The sequence below is a fragment of the Oryzias latipes genome, chromosome 8, assembly GCF_002234675.1.
Source record: "Oryzias latipes chromosome 8, ASM223467v1".
In the NCBI taxonomy this organism is placed as follows: Eukaryota; Metazoa; Chordata; class Actinopteri; order Beloniformes; family Adrianichthyidae; genus Oryzias; species Oryzias latipes.
In genome coordinates, this window is record NC_019866.2 from 16,965,782 (window position 1) to 16,985,811 (window position 20,030).

Genomic DNA, 20,030 nt, shown 5'->3' on the forward strand with positions numbered 1-20,030 from the left:
CACACGGTTTGAACTTGTGTCATGTTTTCAAGTGTTATTGTAATATTCTTCTTGATATCCCTGCGACATTTCACTTTTTCAGGTTTGCAGTGTTGTGTTTTATTAGGTCCTCTATTTTTGGATGACTTCTTCAATTATCATGCAGCAGCTGTTGGAGAGGTCCTGCTGGGTTCCTCATATGAAACTCATTTTGCAGAAATCATCTGGTTCTTTCTTTTTAGTTCCACTTAAACTTTCAAAAGAAAAGATGCGGTGAATTTAGTTTATTCAATTGATCATTCCACTACTCAGAAGCTGAATGTGTGCATGCACATTTAAATGAGTCACGCTTCTACCAGGTAACTCAGAACAGAGTGAAAACATTACTGTGTAATGATGTATCTGCTGGCATGACACCATCATCTTTTTGTGAGTCGCTGTGTTTCTTTTAACTTTAAATGGCACATTCCAGATCCTATTCCCAGTAAACAAAAGCAGTGTTGTTCTTCACTGTTGCAAAAGAGGTGGTCAGATGAACAGAAAGTTAAGGGAAGTCATATGAGAACCAGTGGCATTCAAGTACATGGTGTCTAATGTAGTCTGAGCGCGCAGTCTTGGTATGTTATCGTTACTCGACCTATCAGATTAGCGCACGATCTTTCTGCTCTTTTAAATCTCTGTTGCAGTGTGATAAAATTCTTAGGACTAGACCCTTCTGCTTTATTGTAAAAATACTTCTAGTGAAGGTCATGCAGAAAAGCGATTCCCACTATTGATTGAGAGTGACCTCATGGTAAATCCCTATTCAGTTAAGTCTGTAACTAGAGCATAAATATATTCTTTTTTGTAAGTGACTGCAGGTGTAGCTCAAATGAGGAGACAAAAATAGAGGACTGGAAGAAGCAACAAAGAGGTGCACTTTTCTTTGCATTTGTCTCTCCTTTTTGTCAATGTGAGTTAAAGCTGAAAACTCTAAAACTCTGAGTTTGCTGATTCTTCTAAATTTGCACATCTGTTTCAGATCATAAACAGCAACCCAAATGGGTCTTATGGCTTATGGGAAGGTCTGTGTTTTCTTGGACCGGCATGCTGCTTTTTTTTCTTTCCATAGGTTTCATTTCTGTGAAACAGGGAGGGACTACAGCATAACAGCATGTGTTTTGTCTCAGCGCAAGAATTTGCAGACCAATGAGACTGTTCTGCTATTTTACGCACACTCTGATTCTAAATCAAAACCTAAGGGATCCAGCGGGGGAACATGCATCTGAATGTCTAAATGCAATATGTTTTTTAAGATTTTTTAAAGGTTTTTGACAGGTTGTAGTTATCAAAACACCTTTTTTTTTAACCTTTGCAAGAGAGCTTGCCATCAAAATTCCCTCCCTATACTCCCTAAATACTAAAACACTATTCAATGCCCCTTTTGAACAGGGGGGTATTCCAAAAAGCAGGTTATGTGAGTTACAATGTAAGTTTGAGGCTAAGGAAGCGGATAACCTCAGCTTTCGGTTCCAAAAAAGGAGGTATGCTTAGTTCCCATTGCAACTCATGCTCTGAACATAACCTGGTCTGGAGCAGGTTTAGTTGAAGGTTAGTTTGTTTTCAGAGAGATGAAGGAGCATGGCGTGTCCATTTGAAGATGATTTAGTGGATGAAGAAGCTCAAACAATACTTTTTCCACCATTATAGGGTGATAAGACCAGGTATGGATGTTGGAAAGATAAACATTTTTACATTGATCTAACTTTTTTTTTTTACATTAATACATACATACATTTTTATTAACTTAACTATTTGCTTAAGTTAAGATAACTCATTTTTTTTGTTCAATCAAATTTAAAAATAACGCATAGTTATCAGACAGTTGTTTTACTTTCATTCAAATTAATTGAATTAAGTAGGTGCAACTTTGGTGCTCCTTTTAGATTGGCAGCGCAAGGAATTGTGGAATACCATTCCCTTTGCCTGCCTGGACGGATTGGGGTTTAAGTGTGTGGTTTTGTTCAGATGTGTTTAGTTATCCAGCTGTTTTATTCTGTTTTGCCGAGTTATTTTGTCCTACCATGTTTAATTCTCTCTGCACCATGAGTGAGAGGGAGCGAGAGGATAATGAGTTTATTTAGCACCCCTAGTGCTGGATATTGTAGTATGAACTGTGGTTTATGTCAGAATCATGATTAAAGCATATTGTCCTGTTGGAAATCCTGATTAAATCATTCATTTTGATGTCATAAAAATGAGAATATCTGCGGCCTCAAAACTTAGACATATGAGAGTTCAAGAAGTACAAATAAATTAAGATGGAAAAACAATAAATTGAATTGGTGTAATACTACATTTAGTTAGATAAATATGTAAATTTGAGTTGTAAAAACAATAATTGAGTTGGATAGACAATTCAAGTACTTGATTGGTAATTGGTAATTTCTTGAATTGGTAATTACTTCAATTACCAATTGAAGTAATTCATTTAACCCTTGTGCTATCCTAGGCACTTTGACATTGGGAATGAGGTCATTTAGACCCCACAAGACAGTGCGCTGATTTGTGGTGTTCACTGGTTTCCATGGATTACATGAAATCCTCTCCACCTTTATCATGGTAGGGATAACACGTCAATGGTGGGGTCATCTTGACCGCATAGGATAGCACAAGGATTCTGTTGATAACTTAGAAACTCATGCGTTTACTTTGTTCGTTATTTTCCTCCAAGCAGAAACTATCTTTTGCTTATCCACCTGTATTACTTTTTTGATGGGCGCATAATCCTCATATGCCGTCATTAAAATCTCTGACTCCGTCTCACTGGAGTACAGCGCTCTCTTTTTTTCTCCACGCGTTTCCATGGTGACTCCTGAAATCTGCGATCCATTGAGAATGCCTTTATGTACTTGTCGTGCACGCGCATTAACCCAGGGTTACCAAGTCGAGCGTCATTTCGCTAACTGATATCTGGTCTTTTGGAACCGACATACCCAGAGTAAGCACGTGCAGGTGGACTTCAGCAAGAGTTCAGGGTTAAAGTCAGGGTAGTTTAAATCTGTCTTTTGGAATACCCCCCCAGCTCTTTGAAATGAACTGATCCAAAAGATTCAGCTCCCTAAAAAGAGCTATAAATCCCATCTCTAGAGCACACTGTATTGTGTACTATGTAGTGAGTAGGGAATTAATTTGGACACAAACCATAATTCAGTAAGGTAAGAAACAGTGCTTTCATTCTTCTTGTGCATTATTTTAGCATTTTGTCCTCCATGTAGAGAGTAGGTCTGCACTATCACTTGACAAGGACATGCTAGAACCTTTCCCTGTTTTTCTTATCTCTGTAGAAAAATCTACTTTTCAGCATGACAGTAATCATCCACTTGTAAACCTTATAAAAGGGCAACCGCAAAGAAACCTATAATAAAACATTTAAATTAGGAGTAATAAGGGGTATTTAATTAAAACTTATCTAATTTACTTGTGTCTTCCAGTTTCACTTTCTCTTAACAGATAAATATTACAGCTTTTATTGTATGTAAAGTAATAAGGAAACATGGTGACAACAGAGAAAATGAAATAAAGGGTATACCTCTAAAGCTACGTACACATCAACCTCGGCAATACACATTCAAGCGTCCATTTCCAATGAAAGGACAACGTGAACACACGTTTCGGGCTTCGGAATTCAAAACTCTTGCATTCGCATCCAGATTCGCAAATTTCTATGACCGTTCTCAAGCTCAACATAAAAAACGTGGCCTTTGCCAGCTAAACCAGGTCAAACTTTGACCAATCAGGGACTCAGATTTAGTAGCAATGTATCTGTGGTGTCCCTTTTAATCCATGGAAGTTCCAACCATTGAAAAGTTGATCATGGAGAAAAAAATTAATAATTGCACTTTGTGGTGGGGGTGGTGGTGCTGGGCCTGGGGTGTCTGCGCCTCCGGGGGTGGGGCCCCGGGGCTGGGTGGGCCTGGCCCCCTTGCTGGGGGGGGGGCGGGGGACGGCTGTTTGACCACCGGGGGACAGTCTATCATCTGTCCCCAACTTACCCCCTTCCTCATATAACCTCATAATAGGGTGAGGGGGTGGGGGGCTTAGCCTGCGATGAGCCTTGGGGGGGGGGGTTTACTAAGCAGTGACCCCCCTCCTGTGGTTGCCGTATGGAGTGGGCCCCCCCTCTTTCGGTTTTATTTGCACCTTAGACATGTAGGGCCCTTGGTAGGGGGGGTGCTTGGACATCACTGCCAGCAAGCAGCGGATGTCCTCCTAGCACCCTACCCGCCAATTTTAACCGCACCTTAGACATTTAGGGCCCCTTGGTGGGGAGGGTGAGGGGACGTCACTGTGAGTAATCAGGAGACCTCCCCTTAGTGCCCTACCCGCCAATTTTAACCGCACCCCCCTTAGTACACACACCCCTCCCCCCTCAATATATACATCCCAACATAAACACACACACATGCACACACACACTCTCTCAAACACACATACACGCACACACATTTTGCAAGGAAGGTGGGACCTAGGACCATCTGTCCCCTGCCTCTTCCCTGGTGGGGGGTACGGGCCCCTTTGCAACGGCGGCTGTGTCCCCGGGGTGCTGGCTTCCTGGGCCCGGCGGTGCTCTCTCCGCGCGGTGGGGGGGTTCACATTACATCTGAGCCGGGGGTGTTCGTGTCCCTGGGGGGTGGGTTCTGGTCCTTGCTCCTGAGTGCTGGGCCCCGCCAAATTTCCAACTGTGGCCGAGCCTGGTCGGGCCATATTTACAACACCCCTTGTGGGCCCTCTTTTTTCCCCGGGGTTCCCCCCTTCTGGGCGGGGGCGGCGGGCCCCTGCCTCGCTCCTCCCTGGACCAACCGTGGGCCGGGCGGATGGCTGCCTGGAGTGCGGAGTGGGTCTCCCTTGGGGGGTCCTGGCCCGTACCTGGGGTTGGGGCGGGGGGATGCCCGGAACTCCTGGGTGGTGGTGGGGTGCTCGTCTGGGGCTGTGGGCGTCCTTCTCCGGTGGGGCCCTGCGTTGGGTTCTCCCGGCGCGGCGGGGGGGCTGCTCTCCTGGTTGGGCTGGGGCGGCGCCCTCTTTCCCTCCGTGCCTCCCTGCTCTCTGGCTCTGGGGGCCTTGCGGCGGCCCTGCTGGCCCTGGCCTGGGTGGCGGGCTTGGTCGCCCGGGCGGCGGTTGTTCCCTGCCGGTTCCCGTGTGGTGTTGGGGGGAATCCGGCTGCCGCTGCTGGTGCGGTGGGGGTCTTGGGGTGGGGATGGCTGGGCACTCTCCCTCCTTCTTTTCACGTTCCACCATTCATTTTAGAAGAACATAAACACTCACCTGAGCACAGGTGTTAGCTCAACAGACTGAATGACTGAAATATTTCACACTAGTTGGTTTTAAGGCATAAGTATGCGTGTGAACACTATCTGTTTTGTGTACATGTCGACAGGTGGACATTTTTGCAACTAACAGGTGTGTTTATAACATTTGAGTGTGTGTGTGGACAGGCTCCGCCCTTTTTTTTGTTTTTTTTTTACATTTGAACCTTACCATAATGATTAACAACCAGTAAACTTGTTGCTTTATGCTGCTTCATGGTCTTATCCCCCTTCCCCTCCTATTATCACCCCCTACCCCCACTCTCTCTAACGTCCCTCTTTCTTCTTCCCCTCTTTCCTTTTCCGTCCGGTCCAACACCAAAGATTTTCAGACATGTTTGAAATTAATAAAGTTTGGCCTCAATTACAAAAGGGGTTTATTCAGACATACCTTTGGTTTGTCTTAAGATTAATAACCCCTCTTGTTAAAGTAAAATATGTCCAACCCAAGAGGCCCTCAGCTCTCATCTGTCTGCCTAGCTGTTGGACAGGACAAGTTAAAAAAAAAAAATAAATAAAAAAAATAAAAAAAATAATTGCACTTTGTGGCCGTCCGGAATTATGACACGAAGTCATTCATATATCAGAATTGAGCTTAGAAAGAGACAGCCTTGAGCAAGATTCATGAGATTTGCACTGCTTCGATAATTTGCACAAAGCCTCTTCCAACTCTGGGTAGTGAAAATTTGTTAGTAAACAGTAGAAAAAGAAGAAGCCCTGCTTGTTCAGTAGGGCTATACTTGTGTTTAAGAACCTGCTTTAAGCGTGTTCTTTAACACGCGTCACATGTGTCCGTAGTTTAAAAAGCCTACGTAAACATGTTTCGGGCTTCTGTGCTCAAAATTCGGGTGTTCAAACTATGTTCACATCGCCCTCTGCAACGCACTTTTAGGCGGCCCCTCCAATAAAAAAATCTATGCAAAATTTTCGAGCATCAGCATTCAAAACTCTTACATTCACATGTAGCTAAGCAAATTTCTACGAATATTTCCGGACTTTATGCACAAAAAGCATGGCCATTAAATGCACTTTGCTGGTCAAACTTTGACAGTCTTGAATATTGACTTCCCTGGTGTGTCTGTAGCTTTAAAAGTCAATATTAATACATCTATGTGTTAATACAGCCTTACAGGGTTCAGTATTCAAAACATTAACATTCACATTTAGCTACACCAGTTTCTACGATTATTTTCGTGCCTAATGTACAAAAGGTGTGGCCATTAAATGTACATGCAGATTAAACCAGATCAAAGTTTGACCTACTTTTTAAGTTTGTATGAGTGTCACATTCCCCATTGGTCCGTTGCTTTAAAAGTGTGCAGAAATACACAAACGTGCGTTTCGAGCTTCAACATTTAAAACCGTTTACATACACGTGAACATTCAGACTATGTTCACCCCACCCTCTGCATGCACGTTAAAACAGCCACTTGTGATAAAATATCTATTTAAACCCATGTAAATGCGTGTTTACATGCGACAGGGGCGACAGTGGCTCAGGTGGTTGAGTGGGTCGTCCAATGATCGAAGGGTTGGCGGTTCGATCCCCGCTCCCACCAGCCAAAATGTCGTTGTGTCCTTGGGCAAGACACTTCACCCTCCTTGCCTCCAGTGTGGCTCCACTGGTGTGTGAATGCGCATGATTGATCCCGGTGATGGTCAGAGGGGCCGTAGGCGCGAAATGGCAGCCACGCCTCTGTCAGTCTGCCCCAGGGCAGCTGTGGCTACAACAGTAGCTTACCATCACCAAGTATGAATGAGGAGTGAATGAATAATGGACATAATGTAAGCGCTTTGGGTGTCTTGAAAAGCGCAGATAAATCCAATCCATTATTATTATTTTGGGCATCCGCGTTCTAATAGTAATTCTTTTATGTTTAGCTTCGTAAGTTTCTGCGATCATTTTAAGGTTCTACGAACGAAATGCGTGTTGCACAATAAACCAGGTCGAACTTTGACCAATCAGAGACTCTGATTTGATATTGACATATGTGCAGTAGCGGTTTTAGGCACGGGCCATACGGGCGATCGCCCGGGGCGGAAAAATGACGGAGGGGCGGCGCCAGCGGCTCAGCTCTTGTAAAATACTTTATGCACCACTATTGGTTTACTTATATCACAGAGTTTGTAACAGCCTGAAACCTGGCGGCGCCCCCGCCCCGCAGCTGCGCTCCCTCCTGTCTTTGAGAAGTAGATGCAAATGTGTGAGAAGGAGAAGAGAGGGGGCGCGGGGTGAAGAAGGAGAAGGGAGGGGGCGCGGGGTGAAGAAGGAGAAGGGAGGGGGCGCGGGGTGAAGGGTGCAGGCTGAGAGGTGAGCACGGAGCGCAAAACGCATGCGCAAGCCTGGCTGGATCTCCTTCCAGAGGGGCAACGGTCGCGGGGCGCGGCTCAGTGCTTGATGAAAAAATAAAAATAAAAATTGCGCCGCCATGTAGCGAATTGGCGCCCCTGGGTGCAGCTGCACGCGCTCCTGCTGGAAATGTTTGACGAACGGGGGGGGGCTGCGGGTATAAAAAAGGTATAAAAAAATCATGCTTTTTTGGTTATTTTTGTGTGAAATGCCCAAATAAATAATGGGAAAACAAAAAAAATTCTTCACTTAGATGACAGTTGGTTTAGTCGAGAGACTTGATACCTATGTCAGGACATTAATGCTAAATGCAAAAACATCTGAAATATGGAGAAAAAAGGTCAAAGCTGGTGCCCAATTTAGAAAGAAAAGAGAAGAAGAGGAGAAAAGAGACAAAGAAAAGGGTATTATCGCATAGCTAGATGCACGTTTTCTAAATTCGAATGCTCCCTGCCCTACAACATCAACAACGTTGCAGAGGAAGAATCTCTTGTTTGGTCTATCATGACCAAAACTGACGTAGGCCCAAATATTGCAAATAACGTCATTTTTAAGATATTTATTCTTAAATGTTTGCTCTGCCTTAACTTGTAACATTAGTTATGATTTGTGTGTCTGTCTGCTCTGCTGTAACACAAAGTTTTTGTTGTGTTTTATTGTATACTAGTTCATAATGTTAAATAAGCTGTGATGGTAGCACGCTGCTGCTGCTGCTGCTGCTGCTGCTGCTGTTAGCTTTTCAAAACTCCAGTTGATCAAGTCATACCTGAGGTCACCAAAGTCTCAGGAGCAACTCACTAACCTGCTGTTGTTAGTATCAATCATTCAGGGGGGGAGCAGATTTCATATGATGACGTTATTGACAAGCTTGCATCAGGAAGGCCACAAAGGTTAGGTTTTAGTTAGTGTTTTCTGTTCTTAGTGCTGCAGTTACATTTATTCTAGTGTATTATTAGTGTGATTTGTAGTTTATAATATTTATTTCAGATTATTTGTGTTTGATTAAATATTTCCTAACTGTATTTTCAGTTACAATAAATGGACAAAGTGACTCTATTGGGGGGGGGGGGGGGGGGGGAGAGGAGGGTCTCGCCCGGGGAGTAATTCAGGGTAGAACCGCCACTGCATATGTGTGAACTCCATGGCCTAAACACGCGTTCTTCAACATGTGTCACATGCTCGGTGAGTCTGTAGATACCATGCAAATAAAATCGTAGTTTATGGGAAGGCCAATCTTTTGGGCTTTGAAAAGCACCATTAGATAGTTAACAGTTGTTCAGTGAGGCTTTTCTCCGCTCTGTCAGGGACAAAAAGGATGTTTTTTTTTTTTACAAAACAGTTTAAAAAACAACAACAGCTGCATTATAGTGTCATTTGATGTCTGTTTGGCAGATTTAAAAATAGCAATTGGTCAGACAAAAACTATCAGGTCTGAGACACAGTTTGGCTGAAGTTGCAATACATGAAATTTGGATTTGAAACTTCCTGTATTTATCTGGCATAACAAAACTAATCTGGGATGAAAGTGGAACTGCAGAGCCCAGGAGCAACTTTTTATCAAATCTTGGCAGATTATTGTAAGACAGGTTGTGAAACAAAAAAAACAAAAAAAGTTACATAACCTGTTTTGTAATTTTCATACCATATCAGCGCAAAAAATAGATAAAACTAAACTGAACCAAACTTCAATCCTCCTGAATCTGAAACTGATTTGAGCATGTAGTCTCACATTGAGTCAAAACGAAAGCCATAATTTATCTGCTCTGCCTTTCCCAAAACATGGAGTCTGAAAAAAAAAATTTCAACTCTGAAGAACCCACAGGTTCACACGACATAATTTTAGGGCTATTTTCCAAAAAAAATTGCTTTTTTTATTACGACTTTTAAGTCGTACATTTACGAGAAAGAAAGTCATAACTGTTAAATTACGAGATTTTAAGTTGTAAATATAAGAAAAAATCTTGTAAATTTACGAGTTTTTATCCTGTAAATTTACAAGATAAAACTCATAAATTTACAACTTAAAATCTCGTAAATTAACGAGAAAAAAGTTATTGAAAAATCCCCAAAGTTTTCAATTTATGTAAGCCTAGCTTGAAGATGAAATATGTGGAGCCTTTTTGTGAAGCTATATTTCTGGATAGTTTTAAAAAACAATGAGTTTCTGAACCTTTTGGCGACTAAAAATCAGATTATTATCAGTGGAGCAGTCTTTCCAGGATTTAGTGTCGGTAAAGCTGAGTTTCATATGTGAAAAAAGGAGCTCAGAGACACGTTTGGGTGTAGAGGACCCAGTAGCGGTTTTAGGCATACGGGCAATCGCCTGGGGCGGAAAAAAGACGGAGAGGGGCGGCGCCAGCGGCTCAGCTCTTTTAAAATAATTTATGCACCACTATTGGTTTACTTATATCACAGAGTTTGTAACAGCCTGAAACCTGGCGGCGCCCCCGCCCCGCAGCTGCGCTCCCTCCTGTCTTTGAGAAGTAGACGCAAATGTGTAAGAAGGAGAAGGGAGGGGGCGCGGGGTGAAGGGTGCAGGCTGAGAGGTGAGCACGGAGCGCAAAACGCATGCACAAAACCTGGCTGGATCTTCTTCCAGGGGGGCGACGGTCGCGGGGCGCGGCTCAGTGCTTGATGAAAAAATAAAAATTGTGCCGCCATGTAGCGAATTGGCGCCCCTGGGTGCAGCTGCACGCGCTCCTGCTGGAAATGTTTGACGAACGGGGGGGGGGGGGGGCTGCGGGTATAAAAAAGGTATAAAAAATCATGCTTTTTTGGTTATTTTTGTGTGAAATGCCCAAATAATAAATGGGAAAACAATAAAATTCTTCACTAAGATGACAGTTGTTTTAGTCGACAGACTTGATACCTATGTCAGGACATTAATGCTAAAGGCAAAAAAAATCTGAAATATGGAGAAAAAAAGGTCAAAGCTGGTGCCCAATTTAGAAAGAAAAGAAAAGAAGAAGAGGAGAAAAGAGACAAAGAAAAAGTTATGATCGCATAGCTAGATGCACGTTTTCTAAATTCGAATGCTATCTGCCCTCCAACAACAAGAACGTTGCAGAGGAAAAATCTCGTTTGGTCTATCAAGACCAAAACTGAAGTAGGCCCAAATATTGCAAATAACATCATTTTTAAGATTTTCTTCTTAAATGTTTGCTCTGCCTTAACTTGTAACATTAGTTATGATTCGTGTGTCTGTCTGCTCTGCTCTAACACAAAGTTTTTGTTGTGTTTTACTGTTGTATATTAGTTCATAATGGTAAATAAGCTGTGATGGTAGCATGCTGCTGCTGATGCTGCTGATGATGCTGTTAGCTTTTCAAAACTCCAGTTGATCAAGTCATACCTGAGGTCACCAATGTCTCAGGAGCAACTCACTAACCTGCTGTTGTTAGTATCAATCATTCAGGGGGGGGGGGGGGGGGGGGGCAGATTTCATATGATGACGTTATTGACAAGCTTGCATCAGGAAGGCCACATAGGTTAAGTTTTAGTTAGTGTTTTCTGTTCTTAGTGCTGCAGTTACATTTATTCTAGTGTGTTATTAGTGTGATTTGTAGTTTATAATATTTATTTTAGATTATTTATTTGTGTTTGATTAAATATTTCCTACTATATTTTCAGTTACAATAAATGGACAAAGTGACTCTATTGGGGGGGGGGGGGGGGGGTGCCAGAGGAGGGTCTCGCCCGGGTGAGTAATTCAGGGTGGAACCGCCACTGAGAGGACCGCTGCAGCGTTTATTCTCCTTTTCATTCACCCACCGTGAAGTCCATTTGTCACATTACGTCATGAACCTGTCATCAGAACACCAATGCAGAAGTGAACAGTGTTACATACGCCCTCTCCTCCAGATGAAACGTCCTGTTTCAACATAAAACAATAAAGAGGAATGAAAATAGTCTGTTATATTAGCATTAGAATATTTTTATTATACTTTTTATTTATTTATTTTTTTAATCGGGGGGGGGGGGGGTGCTGGGGGGATGCTAGTCCTTAGGGAGGTCAGGGCATGAACGTTTTGGCACCGGGCCCCTTCTTTGCTGGCTGTCTCACGGCGCTGCGGGCTTCCATCTGTGGCTGGCTTGCCGCCTCCTGACTGCCTGGCCGCCCTGGGAGGGGGGCGCCTACCGCGGCCGGCTGGGGGGCCAGTCGCTCGGGGGAGCCTTCTTCCCCCGGTTGTGCCCATCCGCCTGCTCCTTCCCGCTCTTGCCCAAACAAATGTTGCACACAGTCACATAGGCCTCCGGTAACTGGATGGGTGGGGTATGCTGGCGGGGCTCACTGGGGGTGTTTCTCTCTGGGGTCGCGTCGGTGCCCGCCCTCCATCCCGGTTTTACTTGCATATCAGACACCCTGATTCATCTAGGGCCTTGTTGGGAGGGTCTGGTGGAGGGGGGCACGGTGAAACATCCGTGCTCATCTTTCACTGGTCCCCCCCACAATTTTAACTTCCAATTTAGACACACAGCAAATACCCACCACACACAAAGGGACCCCGGAGTGGGGGGCCTCTGTAGCTTGGCAGCGGTGGGGCCCCCCACACTGGACACCTCCTATTTCACCTGCAGCACACACACAGCACACCCACAGCTCCATACATAGGTGGGGTCGGGGGGGGGGGCGGCTGGTCTTCACCCGCCTGGTCCTCTCAGGGCGGCCGGGCTTGTGGGTATCCTGTCGGCTGCAGTAATTGGTCGAGCGTGCGGCGCTGGGGGGTCGGTCGGCCGGAGGGGGTTACTGCGTGGCGGCGGGGGGTAACCAGAAGATTGTGAGTATGTGTGCGAGAGTGCATGGGTGGGACGGACCTGGGGGCTGGCTCGCTGGGATCCTCCGGGGCTCTCCCTCCCCATCACAGAGGGGGGAGGGCACTAAGGGAGTTGGGGAGGGGGGCTTAGATAATATGGCGGGGGAGGAGGGTTGTAGAGGGTAGGGTTTTGGGAGGGGTGGCTGCGCGGCGATCTCTGGGATGCTCGGGCCGGGTGCTGGGGCTGGCCCGCGAGGGCGGGGCGCCGGTTGGGTGGTCGGCGGCCCATAGGTTCTCGGGGCCCTGGCGTGGTCCCTGGCCCTTGTCTCGGTGTCCGGCGCCCGGTGGCCCCCATGGCTGCCGCCTGGTACGGCCAAGCGCTCCTATCCAGTGGCCTGGGGGCCGGACGCTGGGTTCACTTATGCCTTTGGGCGTCGGGGGGGCCCCTGTAGGGGGGCATTTTCTGCGCCTGGCTGAGTGGGTGGGCGATCCCCTCCTCCACCCCTACCGGGCTGCCTGGGTCCGGTGCTGGGGGGGTTCCTGGCCTGGGGGTCTCTCCTCCCCTCTCCTGGTCTGGCTGGTCTGGCTGGGTAGGATCTGGTTCCCCTTATGAACACACGGTTCACTTCGGCAGCATGCATGTATCTCCACCCCCACGTGCACACTGCCACACTGCTCCCTGTCTGCTTCATCCCTCCTCCTAACCCACAGTGTATTGATGGACAGATGTTTTCCACTCATCTTACTGTCAGAATTTCACCTTTCATGTAATATTTGTCTTTCCAGCAGATTTGGTATAATTGTTACAGCTTAAAATAATAACTTATTCAAATCAGTACTTGTATCCCCCACTTTCTCACCTCTTCTCCTTTTACTCTCTTCCACCCCCCCCCCCCCCTCAGATTCTTCCCCTCTCCCTCCCTACACACACTAAATGTAACAAATAAATAAAAAATAATACAACAAAAAGGGGTTTATACATATCTACACCCTGGTTTCTCAAAGCTATATAACCTCTTTTTGTGATAGTAAAACCTGTCCAACACAAAAAGCCTTCAGCTCTAATCTGTTTGCTCAGCTGTTGGACAGAACAAGTTAAAAAAAGAAAAAAGAATGTTGAAAATGCCAAAAAGTGCTCCTCCTTCTCAGACGGAAGCGTCACACAGATGTAGAGATCTTGTCTTTGGGGGAGGAAGAAAGGAGGGAAGTGGACATCTGCAGGGTTACAGGGAACTTCATCAACGGGCTGGAGAGATCCTGCAAGCCACCCATCAATAAATAAAACCTTAATAAATCGTAAATCAAACAAATGAGCTTCCAAACATTTGGAACGTTATCAATAAACATTCAGCTTACCTGTTCAATTGAGTTTAGCCGGTCTGCTCTGCTGCGTGGCGTTCACTTGCTGCTGCAATGTATATGCTCACTTCCACTTTAATCTCGTAAATACAAGTTTTTTTTCGCGCAAATTTACGAGATTTTTTCTTGTAATTTTATGACTTAAAATGTCGTAATTTTACTTTTTTTTTTTTTTGGTGGTCCTAAAACTCCGTTGTAGGTTCAAATTTGTTTGCCTTTTAAGAAATATATATTACTATTTTTAATTCCCTTTTTTTATATATATATTTCCTTTTTTTTTTACTAGAATTTTTTTGGCTACTGTGAATTGCTACCCACAATGAGCAAAGAAAGAAAAAATAGTCCCCATCCATCCATCCATCCATCAATCCATCCATTTTTCTTCTGCTCATACGGCACCAGGTCGTAGGGGCAGCAGTATGAGCAAAGATGCCCAGATTTTCCTCTCCCCGGCCTCCTTCTTCCAGCTCCTCTGGGGGGACCCTGAGTCGTTCCCAGGCCAGTCAAGAGATGAAGTCTCTCCAGCATGTCCTGGCTCTTCCCTGGGGCCTTCACCCAGGACGTGCCTGGAAAACCTCCCCAGGGAGGCGTCTAGGAGGTATCCGGACCAGATGCTAGAGCCACCTCAACTGGTTCCTCCCAATGTGGAGGAGCTCTCTCCGGGTGACCGAGCTTCTCACCCTATCTCTAAGGGAGCACCCAGCAACTCTACGAAGGAAGCTCATTTTGGTCTCTTGTATTCGGGACCCCGTTCTTTCTGTGATGGCCCAGAGCTCATGACCATTGGTGAGTACTGGAACAAAGATCGACAGGTAAGTTGAGAGCTTCGCTTCAGCTCTCTTTTCACTTCATCGGACCAGTACAGCAACCGCATAACATGGACGCCTCACCAATGAACCTGTCAATCTCCCGCTCCGAACTTCCCTCAATCATGAACAAGACCCCAAGATATTCAAACTCCTCCACCTGGTGCAGGAGCACTCCATCCACCCAAATGGCAAACTAACATTCTCCAGTCAAGAACCATGGCCTCAGACTTAACGGTGCTGACCCTCATTCCGGTTGCTTTACTCTTGGCTGCAAACCACCCCAATGCATGCTGGAGGTCCTGGCTTGATAATGCAAACAGGACATCATCATCTCCAAAGAGCAGAGACAAAATCCTGTTGTCCTAAAACCAAACCCCCTCCGGGCCCTGGTTGTGCCTAGAAATTCTGTCCATAAAAACTATGAACAGAACCGGAAGTAAAAGGCAGCCCTGCTGGAGTCCAACATGCACTGGGAACAGGTCCGACTAACTGTCAGCTATGCGAACCAAGCTCCTGCTCTGGTCATACACAGACCAGACAGCCCGTACTATGGCTCCCAGATTTCCATACTCCCAGAGAACCCTCCACAAGACACCACAGAGGATGTGGTTGAATGCCTTCTCCAAATCTACAAAACACATATTCAGTTCAATTACATTTGAATTACATAGCCCATTATTACAACAATAATAGTCTTAATTGGCTTCGTACCGGTAATTGTATAATAAACAGGAAACAATAAAGAGCATGAAGTCATAGAATTTAAAAGGTAATGTCTAAACTTAACTAAACAGATTCGGCTAAATTGGGCATCCCTGCCCTTAGACCCTCCTTCTCGGTAAGTAAAAACTCCTAAAAAAAAAAAGGATTCCGGGAAAAAAAAAAGAATACACCTCAGGGAAGTCCACATGAAGGAGGGATCTTCTCACAGAACGGACAGGCGATGCACATGAATTCTTAGAGAAGACTTGGGTTATCTAATGCTACAACTACATGTTTAAATAGTCCAGCAGATTGGTTTTATTCAGTTGAGTTGGGGGATGGCTGGGGGCATGAGATGAGCCAGAGGCAGGGTCCACAGGCAAGTGTTGGAGCAGGAGCAGAGATGAGCCAGAGACGAGGTATACGGTCAGGTAAAGGAGCACAGACAAGCCAGAAGAGAGGTCCGTGGCCAAGTTTGGAAGCACAGATGACCCAACTGGAATTGGATGTGAATTGGATGAATGATCTCCCACAAACCCTCCAGCACCCAAAAGAGGGCATAGAGCTGGTCCACTGTTCCATGACCAGGACAGAAACAGCACTGTTGTTCTTGGATCTGAGGTTCGACTATCAGACGACCTCTTCCCTCCAGTACCATGCCATTGACTTTCCGAGGGAGGCTGAGGACTGTGATTACCTGGTAGTTGGAACACACCCTCCAATCCCCCTTCTTGAATAGGGGAACCACCACCCCTGTTTGCCAGTCTAGGGGTACGGTTCCTGACTGCCATGCAAGTCTGACTGCCATGCCTGACTGCCATGCATGCCTGCAGAGACGTTGTTGTGGCTTTATATGATGTTGCACCAAGTTACCTTAGCGTGGGGTGTTATCAAGGGGTCTCTTAATTAGGACAGATGACAGGAACACAGCTTTCGGTGCTAGAGCATTCACATCAGCTTTACTCTGTAACTTCTCATGTCATACACAGGTCGACAGCACCATCTATTGGTGGTAGTGGTAATTTCTGCTGTCTGTCACAATATACCACATCCCTCTTTTTCCTAGACAGGTTAGTCATGACATCTTAAACAGTTGTTTAAACACAAAAGCACCTTCTAAAGAATATGAACATAAAACAATCTTTTGCTCCTAACATAATGGCAAGGCAAATTCCGATTGCAAACAACTTTACATTTAACAATGTGCATCTTAGTGCAGTAGTCTGAAATGTCGACATAAAACATTTAACTTATTTCTTAAAATGTGTTAAAATGAACATACTCTTTTCATTTACAAAATCATTAAACAAATCACAGCAACAGTATGAACACAAAACCTTCACATTAACTAGTCTCTGTATCTGGCAGGACATGTTACTGCCTGACCGCTGTGTGTGAAGTACAGTGCTGTGTTTTCCATACTTTCAGAAGATGATTTCTGTGGGGAATTAAATGGTGGTGGATCAACTGACTCTGGGTTTTGAGAGAACAGTCCATCCAAGTCCAAATTGAGAGTTGTGTCCTTAAACAGACTTGTGTTTTCCTCAGATGCCTCCTGTTCCTCCTAAGAGTATCACCTGACGGTGTTTGCACGGTGTAGGAGCGTGGTTCCTCTCTTTGGTGAACGATGACTGCTGGCTCCCAACTGCGTTGTGTTTGCATATGTACAGTGTCACCAGGAGATAGAACTGGCAGTGGTCTTGCATGCTTGTTGCATGCTTGTCAAAGTGTAACTTTTGTTTTGATTGCATGTCTCGTACTTTTTTTGGAATGTTTTGTGGAGTTGACTGTCTCAACACATTACTAGAGCATGGCAATGTGCTGCGCAGGACTCTTCCCATCAACATTTGTGCGGGTGACAAAGTTAAATCCCAGTAATTTGAGTGTTTCTCAGTGACAACAGCACTAAATGTGGATCAGTGCCCGTCTTGATTGTTTTCTTTAATGCATGTGTAACAGTCTTAATGGCTCGCTCCGCCATTCCATTTGAAGATGGAAAACCGGGACTGAAATAAATTAGCTTAATCTCCCAAGCATGTGCAAATGATCTCGTAGCTGGCAAATGGAACATGGTCGCTCACTATCTCTTTGAGAATCCCGTGTCTTGCAAACACTAATTTCATCTTTTGAATGACAAAGTAAGCTGTTTTGTCTGGCAAGTTGAGAACTTCTGGGAATTTGGTCAGGTAATCAATTAATAACCGATACGGTTGACCATTCAGCTCGAAAATGTCTGATCCAATTTTCATCCACGTCAGCTCTGGGATCATGTGTGGAACAAGTGGCTCCGCCTTATTCTTTGGTTGCATTTGCTGGCACTGTTCACATTTCTGAATCATAGTCTCTATATCACTGGACATGCAGGCCAGTACAGCACTTTTCTCTTTTTGGCTTTTGTGGGCTGTATACCTTGGTGAGCCGTGTACAGTTTTTCCAGGATAGTTTGTCTGAAGTTCCGTGGTATCACGATCTTGTCTCCCACCATGATGACTATGCCTTTATGAATGCTGATGTTGTGTCGCATGGGCCAGTAGTCATATTGTGCTCTGTCTAAACCTTTCCGTTTAGCTGGCCACCCATTCATGTGTTTTTCATGCACAACGTGTAGCTCACTGTCTGCTGCAACTGCTGTTCTCAGTCTATTGAGTGTGTCTTCACTCAGTGCCTCTGTAGGCTCTAATGCAGGGGTGAGCAAAGGTGGGCCGGCTGGATCTGGCCCACCTCCATGTTTGGTCTGGCCCACTGAACAATATCAGAGACCCATGTTTTTTATTTTTATCTGGCCACACGATCCAGACCTGCATAGAACGTGACATTTTATTCCCCCCCTTCTGCAGTCTGTGTCCCGATCTGAAACCCTTTAAAATCCCTGTCAAACAGAACAGAAGACAGTCTTCCCTTAATATGTCGCAGTTCATCGTTCCCGGTTTAGCTCATTCTTTTAGAGCAATTATGCTGTTATTTTTTAAACAGTGCACCCTGTTCTGTGTCCTGATTGGCTTGAGACCTTGTCAATCAATTTCCTATGTGCTGTGTCTCTTGTACAGCAACGCAGAGCTCTTCAGATCTATAGAAATCTGTGATCGATCAGATCTTTGTTTTCATTCCAAGATCCTGGACTTAATTTCTATGAGGGGTTGAGAATTTAAACAAGAGAAAAGGGTGAAAATGTTCATGTCTGTCTGAGAAAAGTGTATAAAGTGGGCAGTGAGGAGTAGTATGTAATTAGACTCTGTGGATTTCACCGATCACAGGTTATTTTTAGACCTTAACTGTCATGGTGACCTGTCAAACTCCTCCCCCTCCCAGCTCTGCTCCAGACTCACAGCTGTGACTACTCACCTCATCGCCTCACCTGCTACTTAAGGAGACTCACCTCCAGCATTCTTTGCCAGTTCGTTAACACTGATGGTGCTTAATCTCGCCTTGACCTACGTCTGGCCCCCTTGCCTAGTTTCCTATGCTTACCTTGTTTTGCTGTGCCTCAGGTCTTGCCTTCCACGAGAGTCACCCGAGTCATCCACCACCTTGAGCTGAAGCTGCTATCCTCGCCGCTCCTCAAGAACTCCAGCCACGCCACAGCCAAGAACTCCAGCCACGCCACAGCTAAGATCCCCGTGTTCGCCATCGCCAGGCAAATCTGTCTACACCACTGACATTACGCCCCTATTTCACTCTGAATCTGGGTCCAGCGTCTCGGCTAAACCGAGCAGCTCCCACGAACTTCGAAAACCTGAGCTTCGTTCGAGCCTCCGCTCCGTCAAGCCCCAAGCCATATCACGCTGCAAAATCCGCTGGCTCCTACAAAAGAAAACTAATTACTTACCTTCTACTTACCTGTCTCTTCCTTCCGGGTTACAGCATCTGGGTTCGTCACATGATCAGATCATGACAGAACGAACTGGCCAAAACCCCGACCCAGCTGACCCCGAAGGACTTCGCCTTGCCGTCAACCAACAGGGCATAATGCTGGGACGCCAAGCTGACGCCCTTTCCCAGATGGCCTCTGCTCAGCAAGACCTTTTCCGATGCCTCGATGGTATGACACAGACTTTATTGGAACTAACTGGACAATTCTCTGGTTCCCCAGCTCCCTCTCCACCTTCCGGCAACCTGGGCACTTCCGCTTCTGCCTATAACCCAGAAAACTATCGTCTTCAGCCTGAGCTGGTGATGTAGAAAGTTGTGGGGGTTTTCTACTTCAATGTCAGCTATTGTTTCAACAGGCTCCCAGATACTATCACACGGATCACAGCAAAATCCCCATGGTTGTATTTTCATGCACAGCGTGTAGCTGTATGGATAATACATTTCAACAAAAAAAAACAAAAATAATTGAACAATTGAATAACAACCTTTCTTTTTTTTTTTTTTTTACTTCACTCCCTAAGGAGTAAGGCACTGCAATGGGCCCAAGCTTTACTAGCGGGTAATCCTATCACCCACCTAGCTTTTGAATTGGTGAGTTCAGACTTGCATTCGATCAACCTTGTAAACAGGAGGAAGCCACCAGACAACTATTAAATCTAAAACAACGCAACCGGTCAGTCAGGGACCACGTTATAGATTACCGCATGTGGAATCAGTATGGACTGTCCCCGCATTGCGTGGTATTTTCTATCAATCACTCAATGAAGCTATAAAAGATCATTTGTGTACTCAGCCCAAAGCCCCCTTTTTTGAGGAAGTTGTCGCTGCCGCATTATGTTCGGACGTCCGTCTCAAGGAACGC

At 45.3% G+C, this 20,030-nt stretch overlaps 1 protein-coding gene across 2 annotated transcripts in view; it reads left to right on the forward strand.

Moving 5' to 3' along the window:
• clec16a (C-type lectin domain containing 16A) overlaps window positions 1-19,630 on the forward strand; it is a 111,233-nt gene extending 91,603 nt beyond the window's left edge. The window contains exon 24 of one of the 2 annotated variants that reach the window (XM_023957693.1): window positions 18,787-19,630. In XM_023957693.1, the coding sequence (XP_023813461.1) occupies window positions 18,787-18,954 (168 nt within the window). In that variant the 3' untranslated portion in view covers window positions 18,955-19,630. The remainder of the gene's footprint in view (window positions 1-18,786) is intronic. The other variant, XM_023957695.1, reaches the window with a different exon arrangement.
• The last annotated feature ends 400 nt before the right edge of the window (window positions 19,631-20,030 follow it).